The sequence below is a fragment of the Dasypus novemcinctus genome, chromosome 1, assembly GCF_030445035.2.
Source record: "Dasypus novemcinctus isolate mDasNov1 chromosome 1, mDasNov1.1.hap2, whole genome shotgun sequence".
In the NCBI taxonomy this organism is placed as follows: domain Eukaryota; kingdom Metazoa; phylum Chordata; class Mammalia; order Cingulata; family Dasypodidae; genus Dasypus; species Dasypus novemcinctus.
In genome coordinates this window covers 94,850,887-94,867,444 of record NC_080673.1, presented here as the reverse complement: position 1 = coordinate 94,867,444, position 16,558 = coordinate 94,850,887, and the positions used below count along the sequence as shown (strand labels likewise).

General features: G+C 39.3%; 1 protein-coding gene and 1 long non-coding RNA gene across 2 annotated transcripts in view; one reads left to right on the top strand and one right to left on the bottom strand.

Annotated features, from left to right (window-relative positions):
- ARHGEF38 (Rho guanine nucleotide exchange factor 38) overlaps nt 1–16,558 on the top strand; it is a 166,423-nt gene that overhangs the window by 43,924 nt on the left and 105,941 nt on the right. The window contains exon 2 of the mRNA XM_004476222.5: nt 1,264–1,448. Coding sequence (XP_004476279.2) covers nt 1,264–1,448 — 185 coding nt within the window. The remainder of the gene's footprint in view (nt 1–1,263; nt 1,449–16,558) is intronic.
- LOC139439693 (uncharacterized) lies at nt 13,253–15,599 on the bottom strand. The gene is made up of 3 exons (XR_011649703.1): nt 15,502–15,599; nt 14,939–15,022; nt 13,253–14,277 (listed from the first exon to the last, which is right to left on the bottom strand). It is a non-coding gene; the product is annotated as an uncharacterized lncRNA (long non-coding RNA).

The following is a 16,558-nucleotide window of genomic DNA, read 5'->3' as shown; positions in this document are numbered from 1 at the left end:
TTTATTTATTTATTAATATGTTTTTTTAATTTTTAAAAAAAGATACTTAGTTTAGATAAAATGTTACATAAATAAATATAAGGATTCCCATTTGCCTCACTCCCCCTACTGCCCACTCTTCCCCACATTAACAACTTCTTTTATTAGTGTGGTACATTCATTGCAATTGATGAACAAACGCATTTTGGAGCATTGCCAATCCATTTGGAGCATGGATTATAGTTTATATTGTAGTTTACACTCTACCCCACTCAATTCTGTAGCTTATGGCAGGATATCTGAAGGCTGTACAGGTTCTTTTGTAAAGCGCCACATCCTCAGGAAGTGGTATCAGCATTGAAGATGTCTCACATATCAATTACTAGAATCATATTCACTTTAAATGAAATAAAATTACTTCTGCAATTGCAGTAACTAAGGTGAAAATTAAGTTTGCAATGACTTCAAGCTTGCAGCAAATCCACTTACACACATACACATGTGTGCACACACAACCCTGATATCTATCATGATCTCTAGTCTAATTTATGGCTTCTAAAACTTTACACAGCTGTGGGATGATCTTCCTTTAGGATATTTAGCTTTCTTACCTACAACTTCATATAAAACTTTGCCTACATATGAGGCTTTCTATTTATCTCAATCTTTTCTTAGTACTTTGGTTTATTAAATTAAAAGTTTCCATTGGCAGATCAGTTTTGAAATAACAAGAGATGCATAATATTGAAAATAAAGCATGAAAAATCTTAGTTGAAATTTATTTACTGCACCACTGCCTTGCTCCTCCTGGATTCCAGCTAGGTGTGAATTGGAAGAGAAACCCTAGTCATATGGAAGTGGGTACTATCCACTGAGAATGGGAGGCAATGATTTTTATGTTAGGGACAAACCAAAATTGCAAGGTGTTTCACATACTAGTTAAAATACTTCCCCTGTTTTAAAAGCAAACGTGCCCAGAAGTTGTGAACTGTGTTTTCATACATTCTCCACTCAGCCTGAAGTCGGATAGCAGCAATGGGACATTTTAAACACAGGCAGTGACAGTTGGGTATCACTGAACTGACTTGGTAGAAGTTGTACATCCTCTCCTCCCCTCTGGCTCATAGTTTCATATGATTCTAACCTTCTGGGGAACTGCTGCACATCACTTCCCAAGAGCACACCAGGAAGATACCCAAAGCACTTCCCCCTGTGGTAGCATTGTGTATAATGAAGGAAAAACCCCAGCGGAAAAACTCATGTGTCGATGCATTCATTTAACAGAAAAGATGACTCCACCGGCTGGACATCCTGCAGCTGAGACCTCAGCCCAGAAGGAAGAACAGCAGATGAGAATGATGGCAAAGCGGTCGAAAATCATCAAGGAGCTGATACAGACAGAAAAGGACTACCTCAATGATCTACAGCTGTGTGTTAGGGAAGTGGTTCAACCTCTGAGAAACAAACAGGTAAAAGCACCTTTGAGGGTTTTTTTCCTCCTCACCTGCTGTTGTTATTTTATTTTCCCTGTCCTTAAGAGGATCACCAGCAGTAGGAGATTGAAGCAACAAAGTGCAACAGTTGTAACATCTGCCACAGTGAGGATGAGGTGATGTGCCTTTCTTCCTGGGTTTAGTTTCCACATAAGTCATCAGCCCTCACACTTCTTGAGTCAATAGAGGAAGCTCCAGAGTCCATCTATTAGACCAAGCAAACTTTATTCTAAAGCAGGGGGTTCTCAACAAGGCGTCCATGAGCTTGAATTGAAATTCAAAAAACATTATTCCTGTGGGGATGTGTTGGTGTGGGGGTGATATGTTTATTAAATAATATACAGTATGGTGTGGACTTAGTAAGTGGTCCGTGTTTTTCACCTGACTGACAAAGGAGTCCGTGGAACATAAAAAGTTAAGAACCCCTGATCTGAAGTATGGAGGTAAGGAAATTTATAGGTTTTGCCACTTTGAAGTTTCTATGTATTCTTTCTTTCTTTTTTTAGATTTATTATTTTTATTTATTTCTCTCCCCTTCCTCCCCTCCCCGCCCCAGTTGTCTGTTGTCTATGTCCATTTGCTGTGTGTTGTTCTGTGTCTGCTTGTATTCTTGTCAGAGGCACTAGGAATCTGTGTCTCTTTTTGTTGTGTCATCTTGCTGTGTTAACTCTCTGTGTGTGCAGTGCCACTCCTGGGCAGGTTGAACTTCCTTTCGCACTGGGCGGCTCTCCTTACGGGGTGCACTCCTTGCATGTGGGGTTCCCCTATGCGGGGGACACCCCTGCGTGGCACAGCACTCCTTCCGCGCATCAGCACTGCACATGGGCCAGCTCATCACATGGGTCAGGAGACCCTGGGTTTGAACCATGAACCTCCCATGTGGTAGGTGGATGCTTTATCCATTGAGCCAAGTCCACTCTATGTATTCTTTCTTGTACTGTCATATAACTCTAACAATTTGAGCAACAGGTTTTCAGCAGTCTAAGAACAGGGCACTTAATTTGCTTCAACCATGAGAAAATATTTCAAAGAGAAAAAAATTAGGCCACAGTTAACTTATGACTACTTAACTAAGTAAAATTCAACATAGAAATTGACTTGAATGGAAGGTAAAATTTTTCTCTTTGTTAGAGTTGGACCCAGGCAAAACTTGAGGTGTTTATATGTCCATCGTTCTCCTCTCTTTTAATCAAAAGCTTTTCAGGGAATGTCTTTTAGGGAACTGGAATAAAGTGCTAGCATGTTTGCATTTTGTTAGGTTCTAATATGTAGAGTTATTTCACTCACTCAACACATTTTATTAAGTGCCTGATATGTAATTGGTACTGTTCTCAGCACTGGGGATACAGTTTAGTTCTAAACAAAGTCCTGCCCTTGTGGGCTATGCTTCCTATTGGGGTAAAGGAATCAGACAATAAACAATAAATAGATAAACAAATGCAGATTAAAGTATATTAGATAGTGTCAAGCACAGCTGAGAAAACTAAAGCAGGGGAGGATGGAGCTTGGGAAACATATTTCTGATTTCTATTCCAGTGTTCCTCTTCCAAATGGTGTGGTAAATGAGGATCTTTCTAGTGGGGGACATTTGAGCAGAGACCTGAGGAGGTAAGGGGGTGTTCCAGGCAGAGGGGAGTCGGAGAGGGGAGCAAAGGTCCTGAGGAGTGAGAATCTAATCATCAGGGTGTTAAGTGGTTCTCTTATACAATTCAAACAATGAGGAAAATGTAAACTAGGAAGTAACAATGACTCCAAAATCATTCACATGAATATGAGCATCCTTTCAGACACCTATTTGGACACTTACAACAAATACACAGCATTACATAATGCAATTATATCTGCACATTACTTTGTAACAGACTTGTTTCATTCAGCAATCTGTTATATATCTTTTTGTGACTACTAATATTTTTTAATGTTTTTACTGATGCTGAGGTGCACCTGTTTGGGTCTTTTTCCCCTTATCTCCTTAAAATAAATTCTAAAAAGTGGGATTGCTAGGTCAAAGGGATGTAGATTTAAGATTTTGACAAAAATTGTCAACTGCCAACCAGAAAGTCAATACTGTTCTAATTTTCATTCCCACTAACAATGCTTGAGGGGAATGTTTCTCCACATCCTCTTTAAGGTTGAGCATTGCTGATTTTATAAATGTTACTTTGATTTCCATCTGAGGCCAAATAACTTCTTACATTCACATCGACCATTTCTTTCTTCTTTTCAACCTCTGTTTATATTCCTATCCTTTGTCCATTTAAAAAATATGACTTGCCTTTTTCCTACTGTTTTATAAAGTTTCTTTAATTCTTTTTCCATCTCACATGCTGCAAATAATTTTCCCTATTTGTCTTTTACCTCATTTAAGGTGCTGTTTATTTGTTTGTTATTTCCATGTTTAAGTGTTCAAATAAATCTGACTTTATGGATTCTGGCATTGGTATCTGAAATATGTACCCATGATTATTTTAAAAATTGGTAGACAGTTGTTCTAGTAGCAATTATTAAATTATTACTCTAGTACACCTAGAAGCAGAGTGTTTTGTTTCCCTAGGCTTACTAGTCATTTCAGTAAGAATACTAAGTACAAAGTCTCATTAAAATTGATTATAGGAGTAGTGTACCCTGGGCACAATTCCCTTTCAGTCTGTGGACTTGTGAAACCTAGGAACAAGTTGTCTTCTTCCAATATACAAAAGAGGGACAGTCATAGGATAAATATTCCCATTTCCTTAAGGAGAAATAGGAAGGAAAACAGGAGTCCCCAGTACCAAATAATTATGGAACCCTGCAGAATTAGATTTCAAGGTCTGAGAATCATCTAAGAAATAGACTATTGTTTGCCCCCTGGACCTGATGGAGCAACAACACCACTCTTTCCAAGTGCTTGTGAAGTGGCCATTTCTCTATGAACACTGGGGTGAAAGCTCCAACCTCTTCAAGCATTAGGGTGACAGCAAGACTCTTGGCTCCATCCTTGCCAAGCATTGGGGTGACAGCAGGACTCTAGGCAATCCCCCAACGTCTGAGAAAACTGAGTTGGTAGCACTCTTCCTGAGCAATGGGACAGAAGGCCTGCCCTCTCCCAGTACCAGGACATACTCACCCTTTCCACACACATGGATGGGCCCACTCGCTTGGCCTGAGAAAGTGTTTTTGTTTCACACCTCAGCTTTCATGGTCCTGCCTTCTAAGTGATTTTTCCTTCAATTTCCCCCTTTGCTGTTCCTTTTAGTCCACATTGGCAGTGGAAAAACAAAACAAAACAAAACAAAAAACTTGTTGGTTTTCCATGTAGTACACAGGGGGTCCGAACTATCAGACAAAGGAACTTTCCATAAATCCTTTCTGGAGAACTACATTTCCAGTCCTGACTTGCACTGAAGTGGCTGATGGGATTCATGTTCAGTTAAACCCTAACACGGAGCACTATTCTCTGGGTACTTGTTTTCCAGAAGCTCAGAATTTTCCATGCCATCAGCTTCTGGTTTCTTTGTGCCCAGGACTTCAGTTCTCAGTTTATTACTTTTCTCTTACATTTTACTATATGCTGCAAGGAGAAACCAGGCAGCACTTCCCCACTTAGTCTTAAAATCTCCTCAGCTAAATATCCAATCTCATTGCTTTCAAATTCTGCCTTCCATCCAACACCAACACACAATTTTGCCAGATTCACTGCCATTTTAAAACAAGGGTTGCCTTTCTTCCAGTTTGAAATGACACATTCATCATTTCTGTCTATGGCCTCGTGGGAAGTACCTTTAGTGTCCATATTTCTACTAAGAATCTCTTTAAAGCAATCTAGGCCTTTTCTATAAAACATCTCACAATTTTTCCAGGTTTTATCCATTACCTAATTATAAAATCATTTTAACATTTTTGGAATTTGCAACAGCAGCACCCCACTCTTCTGATACCAAATTCTGTTTTAGTTTGCTGAACTGCTCAAAGCAGATACCTTGAAATGTGTTGGCTTTAACAATGGGAATTTATTAGCTTATAAGCTTATAGTTTTGAGGATGAAGAAACTGTCCAAATCAAGGTATCATAAGGCAATTGTTTTCTTCTTGAAGACTGACTGCTGGCAATCCTGGACTCCTCTGTCACACGGTAAGGCACATGGCATCATCTGCTGATCTCTCCCTTCTCTTCCAGGTTTCATTGCTTTCAGCTTCTTGCTCCTGTGGCTTCCTCTCTTTCTATAAAGGACTCCAGTAGGATTAAGACCTATCCTGGGCCACATCTTAACTGAAGTAACCTACTTAAAAGGACTTGCTTATAATAGATTCATACCCACAGGAATGGATTAGCTTTAAGAACATGATTTTCTGGGGATACATACAGTTTCAATACACCCACACTTGCTTAAGTTCAATTTTCTGCCTTTTCCACCTCTTTATCCATGTGACTGAACAAAATCTTGTTTTAAAGTCATGACCATTTTCTTCAAATGTAACCCCCAGTAATAATCTCTGAAGGGAGTTGTTCACATTTTCTCCTTTCTCCTCACATCTCTAATACACCTCTTCTCTCCTGACTCGAAGTTAATGTCCTTACTCACCATTTCATTGAGGAAAGTAGACACAATAAGAAGATGCACACAGTCTCAACACAAAATCTACTAACCTACTTGCATCTCTACTCATATATTCTGTCTCTCTCCTATTGGAAGATTGAATGATTTTCGGCTTCTGATTAAGGATAACCCTTCCATTTATGCAGTGGAGTCTAGTCTATCCCTTTTGGCTACTCAAGTATTCACTTATGAACAGTCCCCGCCCCCTACTCCACCCCAATGCCAGGCTTCCCTCCCCATCTCCTGCATAGTTAATTTTGTCCCCCATTGTACCATTCTTATCAATCACCATTGTCTTCAAACTTAAAAAAAAAATACAAAAACAAGTCTTCCTATTTTTTGTCTTTATTTCTATCTCTATCCTTTAAAATTAAATATGAAATATGTAATATGTATGTACACATTTGTGACTAAACATGTTTCAAAAAGTAAAAATACAATTTACCAAATATCTACCCTGTTATGAGTTAATAATCAAAAATTTTTTTAAAAATCTAAAAAAATGGCTTCCTTTAAATTCATAATCCAAAGTTGTATCAAATGTAATCAGAGGTTTATTCAATATGAAAATTTTGTTCATTTTAAGCTATCTACTATGCAGGTGAGTTCATCTGGTCCCACGATTAGAATATCATTGCTGAGCAGTACCTTTGTTTATGTTCCTTCAGTTTTGTTTGGTTGATTTTTGGCTTTTGCTTCCTACACAACACTTAGAAGCAATTATCAGAATTTGCATCACAGACTAGGTCAAATAAAACATTTCCGTTATGAAGACATGTAGTTTATTCATTCGGCATGTTTAACTTTTACCCACAAGACTTTGACTTACAGTCCTCATTATTCTTACTCATTTCACCATGTTATTCTTTTCCAGGTTGTTTATAACTTGCTCATTTTTCACATTCTGGTATTTCTCATTGTTTAGGTCTTCTTTCAATGTTCTCTGTCTTCCTCATTGTGGAATTTAGTTTCAGCATAGTTGTCTATGTGTTCTCTCCACCAATGTTGTAATAGCAGTTCTTTTAAGGTTTCTCAGAGTTCTTATGTCAGATCCACCTTCTCCCCCCCAACACTTAAAACCTTTGTTAAGTAAATAGATGCTGGAGAATTCATTTAACTCATAAATAACTATATGAGTATTGACTCATACCTCCGGCTCATTAACTTTATCATTTTTTTCAAAGATCATTAGCTCCTTCAAGTCGTCATTTCCCTCTAAATCACTTGCATATCATGTATGGCCTTTGCACACACTCTGCCAGTCCTCAAATTACAGTCAAAATTTAGAAATAGACAAAAAACAATGCCATGTCATCACTGGAATAATATGAAAACTGTGCTTAGGTAAATCTGGCAGCATAAGTAAATATTTACTATGTACACATTAGACTGGAAGAGACTTTGGGAAGTTATCTGATCTTCATCTTTTCTCTATGCAAAATCAAACTTAGACCATTCTCAGAAGAAACAAGTCATTTCATGAGTGTGGGTATTGGAAGAAGAAAGTGAAAAACTGGGAAAAGCACTGGGTCTCCCTAAGTGAGCTTGTGTAAACCAGTGTACACTGGACCCAGCCCTTGACTGATAACTGTTCGGTGACAATAGTGATTACAAACCCTAACCTCAACCTTAAGGCTTTTCTACAAACAAAACTTCACCTAACTGAAAGCAGGTCAAGGTTAGCAGTTACACCTTCTCTAACAGCAGCACTGTGAGAGATTTTGCAAAGAAGGGAAAAGTTAAAAACACAATGTTCAATGTTGAAACATTTAGTGGGAAAACAGGTTTTAGTTATTTATTATCCAAACAGGGTGACAGGAGAAACTCTATGTTTTTGGCAGTAAGTTAAAATAAATGACAACCAGAGCAAACTAATCTAACCACGCAAATGGGTCTTATGTGTAAGGACAAAAAAGTGATTGAAAACAATAGTTAGAGGAATTTAAATACATGGTTTTATTTCTCTTTGTTTTCAAGAATCATATTTTTTAAATTCACATAAAATAAAAGTACAAATATCTCAAGGGGACTATAGTCTCCTTCAGCCACCCAGTTCCTTTCCCTAGAAGCAAATGCCACCACTAGCTTCTTTTCACCCTTCCAAGGATGTTCTATTTATAAGCATATATATTTGAATGAACATTTCTATATGTATATTTATTTTGGATTTGCTCGTATCTAGTCCAACTTTGTGCATTATGTCTGAGATTTCATTCTTTTCTGAAAAATTGTAAAAACAGTCTACAATTCTTATTGGTAAAGCACAATTTCAATTTTCTGTTAAAATTTGGATACACTATATTTTGTAAATTATTTTGTAAATATTTTCATTAGAAAACATGTATAGAATAAAATAATTACCTACTGGGCTACCACTTGGAAATAAGCACTGGAAATATTTTGGTTTATTTTCTAGGCATATATAGATACACCCAAATATTTTTTGAAATTGGCATCCTACTATATTTACCTTTATGTAAACCTCTCCCTGAATAATATAACTACATATTTTATTTTCAACCCCAAAAAACAAATGTTAATTTCAATGGGAAAACATGTTTCTTTCATTTACTAAGGGATCATAAATTTGAGGAAAATAACGTTAAATGTTCTCTCTGGATGCAGAGCACCCAAATGCAAAACGCCCCCTCCCCACCCACCCCGCCCCAGGGTTACCATGAAAACCAAGCCTAGCAGTGGGTTGGCTCAGTGTCGTCATCACAGAGCCTCTCATAGCACACTATTAAAATCCTACAGTCTTCTCCCTCAGACCCAAAGGTGGTAAGCCAAGCCGCAGCTCAGGGGAACGTGAAAGACTGGCCCTGCCCTTCCTAAGGGTGTTAAGGAGGACAACCCATAATTTGTCTCTTCTTCAAAGGGGCAAGGGAGAGAAGGGCTCACAGGACTGCAGACACTCAGTTTCCTGCTTCCCAGACACTACCCCCACCCAAATGAAGTGGCCGGAACTTAAACTTCTGTATCAACCCTGAAGGAGGTTAGGAGTGAGGAGGAGTAGCCAAATCTCCCAGAGATGGGGTGGATCAAAGCAGCTCTCCACGAAATTGCCGTGAGCTAAGGGGAATCAAGACGTTGATTTCTCACAGACATGTCTTCTTTATGCAGACAATTTCCATCCTCTAGTCATATATATGAATACCCTATCACATCAAAATCCGGTGCACTTATATTATAGTTTCACAAAATAGTGCATTGGGGAAACTAGTTAAAGGATACACAGATCTCTTTATTTTTTACAACTGCATATGAATCTACAATTAACTCAAAATAAAAAATTTAATTAAAAATGTAAAGTATGTGTTTTCTCTAGCTCTTTCCTTTTCTCTCTTTAATTAAATTATCCTTTCAGATTCACATGCTAAGTTTTACATGTAAAAATGAAAATGTTTTCTCTGTCTCTTTACCTTGTTTATTCTCCCAAGCTTTGCAATCAATTCTCTTTTTATTATGATTTCAAAGAGGTAGATATTGCATTTGAAATATAGAGGTACAAATGAGGTTGTTTAGAAGAAACTTTGTAGCATATCTTAATCTTCTATGTATCTTGACTTTTGCTTGTGCTAAGCTTGGAATACCAGAAATCCTTCTTGATGGAAGAAGAATTTGAGGGAAAATCCAACTGAGACCCTTTTACCACTTCCACCTCCTCCTCAACTTAGTCCCCCCACTCTAGAGAGTACAGTGGGTCAAATTCTTGGGTCTGAGCCTCACAGATTTCAGGCAGTGCAGATAAAGCCAGGCTGATAACTGTGAAAATGAAATGTGCCCAGCGAGCCATAGAGTATAACACAAACAGGAATTTTGGTCTCTACACCAAGTAAAAATATGAGGAAGTCAAAGCAATTCCTGCTAACTCTAAATGAGATACTGGGAGCAATAACTCAAAAGAAATACATTTGAATCTCTGATTCCAATCTGTACTGGCTTTTCCAAGCTGGAGTGCCAACTAAAGTGGCATGACACCCTTGCTGGAAGTCTGCCTTAGGAACTACTTGCCTTTCTTGCTATGATACATACATTCTTCAATCCTATAAAACACTGATCTTCATGGTTAATGAGATTGCCTCACAGTGAGGAATCTCATGATCTTCTGAGATCCAGGTTAAAACTCCACTTTTTTTTCCATTAAAGAGTTAATTTTTGCCTTCTATGCGGAATCCCAGCATTTAGCACATGACATGGGTCATTGTTCTTACATGATAAGATCAGATACTTGAAGTCACCACTGAAAAGTCAGAAAAGAAATCTCAGTGAAGTTTTCCAACTTTTCTAAAATTGTGTTCATAAAGGCGGTTCTTATGTGTTGGAGAAGGTTATATCAATAGTTGTGAAATATTAACTTAAAAATTAAAATCATACAAGTAATTGGTGCTGCCAAGCACAGAGTGACTGTGTTAATATATAATGTCTAACTGGTCTCTTCCTCAAGCACCGATACTGAGCCATTGCCCTTAACCTACTCTTGAGATTGAGTTTTCCCTGGGAGAGACCTTTCTGTTTTGGCATCTGGGAAGACACACAGTTTGCTGTCAGATTGGATTCAGATTTAGTTGGGAATAGAAGCAATACATCAAATGTTCTAGTCCGTGAAGTTTCTTTTCGTGGAAAAAAAAATCTCTTTTCTTTACTTGTTCAGAAAGCCCTGGCTCACAACAAATGAGGGATTTTTCTTTTTATCCTGGTATTACAGTATATGATGGAAAGTCTCCTTCTTGCTACATTTATAATCACCTTATATGCTCCGTTTTAGGGAAGTTTCTGTATTCTCTAATTTTTCTAATCTATAGTGCAGATCAAAACCTACTGAGCCGAGGGAAGAGATAAACGAATGCATTTCCCGGTTCAGTGCAGAGGTTGGAATGCCCGGAACTGAAAGGGAGAGGCATGATATGCAGATCTGTCTTAATATCCAGCAAAGTCATACTTCCAGCCTGATTAAGATGATCTTGTGTGCACCACCTCACTTCTCAGAACTGTGAAGCATAAACCACTATTTTAATTTGCTTTTATTTGTGAAGATTAAGCAACAGAATTTCAGTTGCTGTGATTACTCTAATGATGCTATAAACCTCTCTAATGAAATGCCAGCGATGCTGGGGCAGCTTTACTCTGGCATAGATCAACATAGCTGCAAGCATCAGTGCAGGGCAGTAAATCCCAGGCTCCAAAGAGTAGTAATGGGTCAGGTAGGAAGCACATATTGGGAAAACAAGTACTTTATTAATAAGCACTTATTTAAGACACTTTAGATGCAGTAGGGGTCAATGATTACATGAGTTAATTAATTAATTAGTGTTAGGTCATTTGGAGCATATAAGACACCAGACACATTCCTTGCCATTAAAAAAAAATTAAGAATCTCTAGTTAGAGGCGATAAAACTTTTATAGCTCTAAAAAGATAACTAGCAATGCAAAACAATAATTGACAAGTGCAGGCAATAAGTGCTCCTGGAGTTCAAAGAAGGGACAGATCATTTCCGGACAAATTAACTGGGCAATATTTCATGGAAAATGTTATATTTCAGTTGAATATGCAAATTGAAAGATTAAATGTTTGTCAAGTGCCTATAACATATGAAACAGTCTGCTGAATTCCATGTGGGAATTGAGGAAATTTATCTCACAGTAATGTCCCAGGAGAGTTTATAATTTGGTCAAGAAAATAACTCATTATCACATAAAAAGACAAATAGCAATCAAAGATATATTTCAAGGCAATTGGTAGAAGTGATCAACAGAAGGCAGTTTATAATTATTTATGCTAATTAGTTATGCTGAAAATAATCTCTTTATACATGAACAGGAGGAGGGGCTCACTTTCCTGACCAGTGAGCAGCATTTGACAGTCACCTCCCTCATCAGTCTTCTGGGCCTCCCCACACTCCTGGTTTCCCCCCTTACTCTGGCTGCTCCTTCTCAGTCTCCTTTACTGGTTGATCCTCCCTCATCTCTAAACACTGAAGTAGTTCAAGGCTCAGTCTGTGCCCCCACCCCTTTTTTCTTTACATTCTCTCTGTTGGTCATCTGATCTAGTTTCAAGGCTTTAAATGTCAATTACACGCTGATGGATGGCAAACATTTCTCAAGCAAGGACTCTACCTTTGAATTTTACCCAGAATTATACCACATCTCACTTCTGCTACTCCCACTGTGGTTCTGAAACTATCAATAACCTAGATTATTTCAACTGACCTCCTAACCCATCCCTCCCCTTCCACCATTGTCTAAACTAAGCAGCCACAGTGGTCCTTTCAAAATATCAGTCAAATCAGTCATACTTCTGCTCAAACCGCTCCAATGGCTCCCCATCTCACTCTGATTATGTTGACCTACAAGGTTCTACCCGAGCTGGTCCCAGTCTCTCGGGCCTCATCTATTTCTACATTCTGACCTCAGTGATTCTTGAACAAGCCAGGAGAGTGACTGTTTCAAGCCCTTTGCCCTTGCTGTTTTCTTTGCCTTGAACGTTCTTCCCCAAGTAAACATCATGGCTTGCTCCTTCACTCCTTCAGTAAAATATTCTTTACCTACCTTTGGCCAGATTCCTTTGGAAGTAGATACAGATAAAAGGATCTGGGAACAAGTAGTTAATTTGGGATATGATTCCTTGCAACAGTGGTAGGAGAATGGGGAAATGAGACAGAGAAGGAAGACGAGACAACAGGAGTAGGTTACCTGTGTGGTCAACTGGGGCTCCCATCCCACCGGGATCTCTGAGACACTACATGGTACATGCCTCAGAGTTGTCCCATCTGAGGGGTGTTTACCCACCAATTCCCATTAGACTAGTCGAGTGATGCTCCTAAGAATGTTAATTCCTGGCATTTCTGGGCTGCCAGGTATGTAGGCCAAGCAGGCTCCTGTGGCCAGAGAAAGCCCTTAGAGAATCACAGATGCTTGCAGCAGGCCTTCAGTGTGCCCAAGAACACTTAGTATCAAGGAGACATGTGTATGCACCCCATACCTTGAACCCCATATAAAGCTAAAGCCTCCTCCTAATTTCTTCTTTCTCTTCTTTCCCTGCTGTATTTTATCCCTGTAGAATTTTACTGTGTATTTATATAGTACATATTTTATTCATTTATCTTGTTTACTTGTCTCCTGTATAAGGTATAGATTTTTTCCTCATTTATTCATTGTTGTATTCCCAGCACCTAATACTGTGCCTGGGATATAGGCAGTAATAAATGTTGACTGAATAAAAGAATGAATGGATGCATGGATGACTTCAGGCTGGGTGAGTGATTCAGGAAGTCCTAGGGAACGGGTGGACTCTGCGTGGGCAAGCTTTGGATAGGTAGAGGCAGAAACAGGGGAGTAGCCAAGAGGGTGGAACCACAGGAGCAAATGTTGTAGGTGAGCTAGCATAAGGTAAGTTTCACAGTGAGTAATTCTTCTTTATTAGAGCAGACGGTTCTTATGAAAATTTTTACAACAGAATAAGACAAGATAGGTCTTTGCCAAGTGGATTTGAAGGTCTTTCCTGCAGGCAACTAGAAGGAACTGAATGTTTCAAAGCAGCAGAGTTACACAATTAAATGTATGTTTTAGGAAGACTAAATTGAAGGAATTATGTTAGAGAAAGAAGATCAGTTTAGAAGCTTTTTCAGAGGTACAGGGTAGGTTCTGGGAGAGTTTTCTGGCATGACCGAAAAAAGGCTAAATGAATGTTGAAGATAGCATGGGGATATTGGAGGTAGGGTAACTCTGAGGTTTTTGGGGTCTGGCATGATGTGACACAGTTTATACACAGGGTGCCGAAAGACCAGTGCTCACACTAGCCGCAGGTCCCATGGCTCTGCCCTGTTCGGTGCTGGGATCAAGAGGGGGAGAACACTTGCTGATCACATGAAGTTAGAAAACCTGCCCAACTTCGAGGAGAGAGTGAGTCCACACCCAGTGCAGCCAGGCCCAGGTTGCCAGCCTCAACCTCCAGTTCTCTTTCCCTCCTCTAATACAGGTGGGCTTCCCATCATTTTGCCCTCCCCAGTTTTGACACTCTTCAGGAAATCAGGTAACTTAAGGACACTGGGCCAGAAACCTTGGGTTCTGAACAAAAAGATAGTTGTTCAAAAAGAAGAAAGGAAGTGAGAAATTACAAGCAATTTAAAAATACTGCCAGGGCCTGGCTCTACTCTTTATAGTCAGCACTCAGTCTTGCTTCTTTCCTTTTTCTGCATGGTTCTCAGGATTCACGGTGATGCATAATGCTGTGAGAAACATAAATAAACTTACATTAACTTATTAGGAATTAAACAATCTTTTAGCAAATCAATGAACATTTGGAACACACTTGTACAGTTTGAGATCCATCTAGTTCATCTAGCAACTTGGTTGAAATTCATTCTACAGCCATCTTAATAATCACAATAATAGAAACACTTACTGAGCTCTTTTTATGTGCCAAGCGCTGTTCTAAAACACTTACTAATCAATTAATTTCATACTCACATCCATTGATGAAATAGGTTTAATTATCCCCAACTTTCCTAATGATAAAATCAAGGCACAGAGATGTTAAGTAACTTAAGCAAGGGTACACAGTTAGGAACTGGTAGAAATGGGATTTAAATCAGACTCATAAGACTACAGGCTTAATCACTGTGCTTACTTTTTTTAGGACAGTAAACCCCACACATATAATCATTCTGACAAAAGGTGATTGCCTTTTCCCTTTGGTTATTTTTCTCCTTGTGGTTTTGTTGACATAGGTGCCAAGTGCTAAGTGCTAGAGAGACTGAGATGAATAGTAGCTGGCCTCAGGAATTTAAAGACAAATGGGAGAGCCAGGCATGTGAATGAATATCTTCATTATATTGTGGTTAAGCACCACGGTTGAAGTAGATACAGGGTACTCTGGGCACACAGTACCTTAGCCTTGCCTCCGTGGTCATGGAAGGCTTTCCAGAGGAGCTGTGTCCTGAGCTGGGTATGGAAGGATCCTGCCAAGTTAGCCTGTCAAAGCAGCGAGGCAGCCAAGCATGATGATTAAATGCTGGGACATCGACATCCAACAGCCCTACACCCTTCCTTCACTCTGAGATTCACAACCGTGAGACTTTGGGTAAATCTTCTAACTTCACTGAGCTTTGATTTCTTCAACTGAAGACAAAGATATAAGAATTGTGTTTTGTAAGGAAAAAATAAATTAAAATAGAAGTAAAAAAATGTAGCAGAATTTGGAGCTCATGAATATTCAATAAATGTTCATTGCTGCTATGACCACTGGGTTGAAGAAACACGGCTTGTTGAATAATCACAGCATTACTTTGTGCCTGTCTACCATCAACCCAACAGAGTGGGGAAATCCTGCCCTGCCTTTGGAGAAATACTCTAGCAGACACACGATTTTTCTCTTATGCTTATGTGATGGGCCTTAAATAACACACACAGCCTCAAATCAAAAACTGGAAAAGTCAGTCCCAGATATCAACCTGAACTCTTGACGCTGGCATCGGTTCTTCTCCTGCCCCTGCCCCGCTTAGCGCGCAGTGGGAAGAGGGAGCATGGGTGGCTTCTTCCCTGATTCTCCTCCTAATGCTTGCTCCTCCTCTTCCCCCCACCCCCTGCCAGCTCAACAACCAATTTCTGACCCCCTCTGGAAGTTGGGGTGGAGAACTGATAAGGGAGGGGAAAGTCTATTTAAAGTGGTTGCATCATACACTGGCTTTATAGTCTCTGTTTTTGGCAAATGTTAGAATTTGACTCCCTCATGGGTGCTTTCCTGGCTTTCTGGAAATTTCCATGGTGCAAGTGGGGAGGATTCTCTCTTGAAGGTCACCTGATCCAGATAGATGCATCTCTGTTCCAGTTAGTGGCATGAACTCCCTCCTCCATCCCTAGACAATCAGGGTTAACCTCCATATTCTGTTCTTTGGATAGAATCAGGGATGGGTTCACACCTGATCACTTCCTTACAGGATTTACATCTGGTCCAGAGGACACACTCATGCATCCCTTGCCCTAATAGCCTGTGAGAGAACAGATTCATCCCATCTTGACCATCACTTTCCCACTGCCACAGCCCCTTTAGGTTTCTCAGGCACGAGGTCGACATGGGTGACTTTGAAATAATTCACTGAAATTGCTTTTGTAAGTTCTGCATTAGGCAAATAATCTCATATTCTTTTTGGTATTTGATATCTAAGGAATTACACTCCAATTGAAATTGAAACAGAACATGCATAATTTTAACCTTGTGTTGTATTTTTACTATCATTATTAGATTCCAAGGAAGCAGCATAAAACAGGTATGGAACATGTTTGTGCTTTGAGATCGAGCAATGCAGTATAACTGTTAGGTCAAGGGATGGGAGGAAATGAGGCAGGAGAGGGATGCAGAGGCAAGGTCAGGGAGATTCTCATGTAGGTGGCTGGGGATGGAAAAACCATTGAAAAATTTTAAGCAGAGGTATGATTCATCTAGATATGGTTTTTAGAGCACTAAAAGTGAGATTCCCCCAAGGAGAAGGTATGGAATTCAGCCACTGG